General features: G+C 60.6%; 1 protein-coding gene across 1 annotated transcript; it reads left to right on the top strand.

The window, feature by feature from the left end:
- The first annotated feature begins 3,501 nt into the window (after positions 1–3,501).
- SSTR4 (somatostatin receptor 4) lies at positions 3,502–5,535 on the top strand. Its single transcript, XM_036826523.1, is given in 3 exon segments — positions 3,502–4,030; positions 4,032–4,608; positions 4,610–5,535. Coding segments are annotated over 3 exon segments (1,155 nt in total). The 5' UTR covers positions 3,502–3,536; the 3' UTR covers positions 4,694–5,535.
- Positions 5,536–7,448: the final 1,913 nt, after the last annotated feature.

Genomic DNA, 7,448 nt, shown 5'->3' with positions numbered 1-7,448 from the left:
CAGCTACCCAAGCCCACACCCTCGTAAGCAGAGGGTCTGAAATTAAATCCACTTTTTCTGTGTCCCAGCCCGTTCTCTTCTGCACGCAGAGCCGTGAGGCCAAGACGCTGAGACAGTCTGAAAACAACCCCCAAAGAAGAGAACAGCCCTCAACTTCCTCGCTCCAGAGGCTGACAGCAGCGTCTGACATCTGGACACTGCAGACAGGTCCCCAATCCAGACCTGTGCCTTTGTCATGCTGACCTTTTGTTCATAAATTCTTAGAGGGAGCCCTGTATTTAATGCGACAGCTGGGTCTTTGGGGCAGAGTGGGCTGTTGTCAGCACACTGTCTGGATGTCACCGGAGTTCAGAGGGGCATCTGAAGAAGGGCGATTATGTAAATCACTCCTGACAAAGCCGTGCGCTCAGCCTGGTTATGCCTTTAACACGCTCGGCGCAGAAGTAGTCAAAGCCACGTTGAGAGCACTTCAGATGATTTTCTAGCAGCTGTGACAGAAGCTCTCAGGACCACTGTCCTCACGCTGCCGAGCGCCAAGCCCCTCCTTGTTGAGGCCCCTGAGTAGAAGCTTCTCCCGAGACCTGCGGGCCAGGTGCAGCCGTCCAGGTGCCTGAAGAGCACTTCCGACTTGTGAAAACAGGCGAGATACTGCCATGTGCAACAAAGGAGGCGTTCCTGTCCCTTCCGACGTGAGGAGGGGCTGAGAGGCCCCAGCTCCACCCTCTCCCTCATCACTCAGCCTGGAACTCCCACCAGCGCTCCAGCAGCTGAGACTGGCTGGACCCAGGGCGGCCCTTCCACCACCTGGAGGAGAAGGTCCCTGAGACCCAGCCAGGGTCCAGCTCTGCGTAGCTTGTGACAATGTGCAGCAGAGCACTGGGCCTGATGCTGGACATTTAATCAACAGACCCAAAATAGGTCTCACGTCTGTATCCTACAGGGAAGGGACAGGTGAGCTGGAAACATCGTATGAATGGCCTTCATTCCCGCCCCTTTTACTCAGTGAGACCGTGGCCCTGGGTGTTCTCTCCCCGTGGAGAAAGGTAGAGGCTGGTCCCCTTCAGGCATACCTTTAGTGCCATGGGGAGAGGACAGGTCTGGGGGCCCAGCGGGCTCAGCCACTTCCCGCCCGGGGGCCACCAGGCTGTCCCCCTGAGCAGAGAGGCCTCCGACTGGTTTTCTGGATGTTCCTCCCAGACTCTCCCTGTAGCCCTCCTGTGGGCACAGTGAATTCCACACACCGTGGCCCCTGGCTGCCTGCCTCTCTGTAATTTTATTCAATTAAAAGTTGCATCAGTGCATTTTAGAATTAGCTGGAGAGCCTTCAAAACATTCAGATGCCTGGGCCACCTCCAGACCAAGTAACGCAGAGTGTGCAGGACAGGCCCGGGCTCCCAGGGGGTGCCAGCAGACAGCCAGGGGTCAAGTCCCCACACTGCAGAGGGTGCCTGGCTCTCTGGGAATGAGCTCCTCAAAGCCAAGGCTATGTCAGACACGCCCCCCACCACGTCCCAGGCTGCAGTGGGGATGGGACCTCCGCTTCCACGGTCAGCCTCAGCGGGGTCTGCGCCCAGCCTCTCACATCCTAGCAGCTCCTGTGTCCCAGGAGTGACGCCTGCCCCTCCCAGCTCACCCGCACTGATGAAGGGGGTCCACTGCCTAAGTCAGCGTGCTCGGGGCAAACACACGCACCCAGGAGCTCTGAGCTACTAAGCTCCCTGGTTGGGGGTGTTAATAATAATGATCACATATAGTGCTTATGGGTGCCAAACACTGTTGTAACTGCTTTCCATGTGTCGGCTTATTTAGCCCACATGACAGCCCATGTGCCATAGCGCCAACACTGATGCCGCTTTACAGAGAGGTTGAGTAACTTGCCCAGGGTCACACAGCAGGGAGGCAGAGGAGTGGGGATTCAGACCAAGGCAGTCACCTTAATCTACCCTGCCTTCAAAACCACCTCTGTTCCAAACTTGCCTCCCCCTCACACACCACCAGCTCAACCAAACCCCTGGTAAGTCAGCCGCGTGACGTTTTCTTGACTTTGAGGAAAAACCTCCGCATTGACCCTGGATTTCCCCACCTCTCGTTCTTCACGTCTGGGAGGCTTTGTCATTATGATGACGCTGTGTCAAGGACAGTGACGCTTGGTATCAACTCAACTTTGTTTTCCTCATTTTAGTCATTTTTCAAAGCTAAGGCATCCTGCTCCCAACCTGGGCCTGGGGTTCAAGGTGCGAGGGGACTTGAGGGTGAGGCAGGGAAATGGGACAGCACGGAAGAGTGTCCATCTCAGGACAAGCCCATCTTGCCTTGGGGCCCGTGTCCCCGCCCCCCAAGCCCACTGCAGGAGAAAGGCCCGTGCCCGTGTGCTCACCCACTGGAGAAGTCACTGCTGTGGGGTGGCCGGCGTCTCAGCTGCCTCTCTGATTCCTCTCTAAACACGGAATCTGGGGAGACTATTTGTGCAAACACTATGATTCCCTGCTCTCGGCCTCCGATACGCCGGATTTCAGTTTAATCTGGGAGCCCCTTCCTGATGTACCAGAGGCTTTCAGGACTGATCTGGGGTGCAAGGAGGCCACCGCCCACAGAGGCGGGGCTCCCAAGGGCCGGCACCCCACAATTTTCCAGGGCAAACCCCCACTGCAGGAACTCTGCTGTGCCCTGTGTCGACTAGCAGAGAGGGCTGGGACTGGGGGCTGCTTGGTGTGTGTCCAGGATGGTCCAGCCTGGGGGTGTGAACTCGCATTCTCCAGAGTTTAGGAGGAGAAGGAGACCCAGTGAGGACCCACGACCCTTCCTGACCACCCCTCCCAGGCACATTTCAGATATCCGGGTGCAGACCCCGCCTCCAGGGAAGCCGAGTCGCGGGGCGGAGGTTTCCTGGCGTCTGGGTCTAGTGCTCTCCGCCTCCGTCCGTGCCGGCCCGCGCACGGAGCACCTAGGTCAGAGGCTGGCCTTCTCCTGTGGCATCTCTGCCTCCGCGTGTCCATTTCCCACCTCAACCCCCAGCCCCACCAAAATCCAATGGAAAAGGTCGCGGGATCCGCGGCTGCGCCGGGTGCGGAGAGGGAGCGATGGGGGCCCGGGCAGAAGTGGAACTCCCCGCGACGCCAGCAGGAACCTCGGGCTCTGCCCGTAAAAAGAATTTCAGGCGGGACAGACCCTGCGGGTCTTCAGAGGATGAACGGGGCAGGGGCGGGGTTGGAGATGGGAGGATGTCAGCGCCGGCAGTTGGCTCTGTGCGCAGAGCTGAGTCCCCGCCATCCCGGGGGCCTCAGGACCCAAACGGAGGACTCCAGAACCCCCTGACCCCGCGGCTGCGGGTCCCGGAGAGCAGAGCAGGGGAGAAGGTGGCAAAGGGCCGGAGAAGACGGGGTCTGCGTGAGGCGGGGCTGGGAGCGGGTGGGCGGGAGCGCCCCACTTTGGGCGGAGCAGGGAAAGGCGCGCGTCAGCCCCGCAGCCCCGCGGGTCTCCGGGGTTCAGCGCCGTCCGCGCCCGCTCCGCCGCGCCGCCGCCGCCGCCTTCCCGGGATGAGCGCTCCCCCGACGCCACCTCCCGGGGGCGAGGAAAGACTCGAGACGGCCTGGCCCCCCGGCGACCAACGCCAGCGGCACCCCGGCGGCGACGGAGGAGGCGGCGGCGGCGGGGACCGGCGGGCGGTGGCGGCGGGCTCGGTAGCCATCCAGTGAGTCTCCGCGCTGGTGTGCCTGGTGGGCAACGCCCTGGTCATCTTCGTGATCCTCCGCTACGCCAAGATGAAGACGGCCACCAACATCTACCTACTGAACCTGGCTGCGGCCGACGAGCTCTTCATGCTGAGCGCGCCCTTCGTGGCCTCGTCGGCCGCCCTGCACCACTGGCCCTTCGGCCCGGCGCGGTGCCGCGCGGTGCTCAGCGTGGACGGCCTCCACTCATTCCCCAGCGTCTTCTGCCTGGCCGTGCTCAGCGTGGACCGCTACCTGGCTGTGGTGCATCCGCTGCGCGCTGCCACCTGCCGCCGGCCCGGCGGGGCCAGACTGGTCAGCGGGTGTGTGGCTGTCGTCCTCGCTGGTCACCCTGCCCCTTGCCGTCTTCGCCGACACCAGGCCGGCTCGCGGCGGCAGGGCCGTGGCCTGCAACCTGCACTGGCCGCGCCCAGCGTGGTCGGCGGTCTTCGTGGTCTGCACTTTCCTGCTGGGCTTCCTGCTGCCCGTCCTGGCCGTCGGCCTGTGCTACGTGCTCATCGTGGGCAAGATGCGGGCGCTGGCGCTGCCGGCCGGCTGGCAGCAGCGGAAGCTCTCCGAGAAGATCACGTGGCTGGTGCTGACGGTGGTGGCCGTCTTCGTGCTCTGCTGGCTACCTTTCTACGCGGTGCAGCTGCTGAACTTCTCTGTGACGGGCCTGGATGCCACCGTCAACCACGTGTCCCTCATCCTCAGCCACGCCAACAGCTGCGCCAACCCCATCCTCTACGGTTTCCTCTCTGAAAACTTCCGCCGGTCCTTCCAGCGGGTTCTCTGCCTGCGCTGCTGTCTCCTGGATGCCTCTGGCGGTGCAGACCAAGAGCCACTGGACTTCTGTGCCACCGCCCTCAAGAGCAGAGGGGGCGCAGGAGCCACGTGCCCCCCCACTCCCCTGCCAGCAGGAGCCCAGGCAACCAGAACCCAGCCGCAAGCAGGTCCCCCTCACCAGGACCACCACCTTCTGAGATGCCCTCCCCACCCACCCAGCGTGGCCACCTCCAAGGGATCTGCACCACCCTACAGCCCAGCAGATCGCCGGTGCCGGATGCTCCCCTGAGAACCACCACCTTCCTCCACAGGCACCTGCTTCCCGCAGTCTTCGTGCAACCCCAAGAGCATCAGGGCCCCTCAGGCTTCCCCTCTCCCCAGCATGCTGACTTTCAGAAGGATGCTTCCATGGGGGTAGGACCCTCTGAGAACTGATCTAGGATGTGAATCATTCCTGAAACTCTGGCTGGTTTTTGAGGGGGGAGGAGGGAGGATGCCAGGGAGGAGTGGCCACCTGCACGTGACTTGTCACAGCAGCTCTGCCTGGGAGGGGACTGTCCGGACGGTGGAGGGAGCCGGCACCCCTGCTCTGCGCAGACTCTCTCTCTGCCTGTGGTGGGGACACAGCGTGTTCGGAAAGAGGAGGAGGAAGGGAGATGCCTCCAAATGCTCTCCCTCTGCTGCTGTTCCAGGGCCCTTGTGCAGAGAGATATTTGTGTGTGACAGCCTGGGGCCCAGACTCTGTCACCCCCCTGACCACCCCCCGGCCCAATACCTGCTTGCAATCACAAGTGTCACCCTGGTTGTCCTGGGCCGGTAGCAGGCTTTTTGTGAGTAGAAAAGGTTTAGAGAGACCTGGAGTGGGGTTTATTATGAGGCATGAAACCAGGTCCATAATAAAGAAGCGGAGAGGATAAATCTCATCTAGCTCCAATGATGGGATTTCTTGCCCCCTCCCTCTGGGTGGGAGGGGAGCAAGGGAAGGTGAAAGAAGACCAGAGAAGGCAGATGGAAATCAGCCCGGATTTTGAATGGAGGAAGCAGCTGTATCACCCGCTATTAAAAAATAGTCTATATTCAGGAAAACAGCAGCCAGATGTTGATAATAAACAAATGTAGGCTGAACACAGTAAAAGGCCATAATTTTTTGCCTGATGTTCACCCAAGGATAAATTATCTTTCCCCAAAGGACAAAACTGGCCTACGAGGAGCTTTGATCCTGCTTTCTGCCAAAAGCAGAGGCGGGGGCTGGGAGATGCAGGCAGGGCTTCTGTGGGAGGCTGAATGGCAAGCGGGCTGTTCTGTGTGCAGGGAGCGCCACGGGGGCCCCGGCTCGGCTCAGCTCAGCCAAGGACACTCCTGGCTTTGGCTGGTGGGTCCTGACGGTGAGAGGAAGATACTGGGGCGGGCGGGGAGCAGGACCTCTGAGGAGAGGCCCCTCCGCTCACCCGAGGGTCAGGCTTGCAGAGCTCACGGCTTCCTAGAAGGGCGGCTTCAAGAGAAAACGTCCTGGGCCTGACTTGGTCCAGGACCTGCCAGACTCATGTCTCCTCCGGCAGCCTGCAGACTCCAAGGTGGGCACAGGGGGCTGCTGGGGAGCTAAAGAAGGCTGAGGCAGGGCCCAGAGAGTAGGGCAAGGCCAGAGGGCACGCCCCGCTTCCACCATGGAGCAGGGCTCCTCCCTGAGAGCCGGTGCAAAGGGAACAAGGCCCTTCCCTGAAGAGATCGGGCCAAAGCCAGGTTTCAGGGATGTAAGCAGACCCCTGATGTTCCAGGAACGGGCAGGAGAGCCAAGTTCGGGTCCTGGTTCCAGTGTCATGTGACCGGGCAAGGGACTGAACCCAGGTCCTTAGAGTTCTGCCTCTAAAATCAGGAGGCCCTTCCCCAGCCAGCACCTGGTGACTCTTAGAGGCCTAACCTGATGGTTTCGTCCACGTGGCTGTAGATGCCAGCTTCTCCCTTAATGAATGATAAAAGAAACAGCCTTACCATTGGGCACTTACTCCTGCACGGGACTAGCCACCCCAGTGACCTGGAAGCAGTGATCAGTGGTGATGAGTGTGTTGTGTAGACTGGGGACGAGGTGGATATACACGTGTTCCGGGTCTGCACTGGGTGGTCCCCATCTGTCTCAGAGAGAAAATGTGTAGCCAAGTCTACACCACAGACTGGAGACATGGCTGTGGATTGGCAGCTCCTAACTAAGACACGGAGCCCCTTGAACCCACATGCACACGTACACATGCACACACAAACACATGCACGCAGACACAGCCAGACCACCCCCGCCCTGGCAGGACACACTAGAGTTACCTTGGGCATCTGGAGTCAGTCGGTGCTGGGCCTCGTGCAACCGTAACCCCTTGAGAGCCTTTGAAAGTGAACTGTTTCTTTGTTCCCCAGTGCCTGGCGGTGCCTGGCAGGGCGGCCACTTGATAAATGCGGTTGAACTGACCTGTGTGAACCACGCAGGCTGATGGCAGCGAGGTGAGGGGTTCACAGCACAGGCAGTGGTCTGGATGCGCTGCCGGGCCTCTGCCACAGCCCGGGTAGGGCCTGGGGTCCTCTCCTGGATCTCTCACAGTGACTCACACTGAGCACACTCTCTGGCGGGCAAGACGGGGCACCGACCCAGAGTCTTGGCAACACTCATGCTCTGTTGAGTATTTAAAAATGCAACCTTTTCTGGGGGCTTCCTTGGTGGTGCAGTGGTTGAGAATCTGCCTGCCAGTGCAGGGGACACGGGTTCGAGCCCTGGTCTGGGAAGATCCCACATGCCGCGGAGCAACTGGGCCCGTGAGCCACAATTGCTGAGCCTGCGTGTCTGGAGCCTGTGCTCCGCAACAAGAGAGGCCGCGATAGTGAGAGGCCCGCGCACCGCGATGAAGAGTGGCCCCCGCTTGCCACAGCTAGAGAAAGCCCTCGCACAGAAACGAAAACCCAACACAGCCA

The sequence above is a fragment of the Balaenoptera musculus genome, chromosome 15, assembly GCF_009873245.2.
Source record: "Balaenoptera musculus isolate JJ_BM4_2016_0621 chromosome 15, mBalMus1.pri.v3, whole genome shotgun sequence".
NCBI lineage: Eukaryota > Metazoa > Chordata > Mammalia > Artiodactyla > Balaenopteridae > Balaenoptera > Balaenoptera musculus.
The sequence above is the reverse complement of the archived record's forward strand: the minus strand, read 5'-3'. Positions and strand labels throughout refer to the sequence as shown.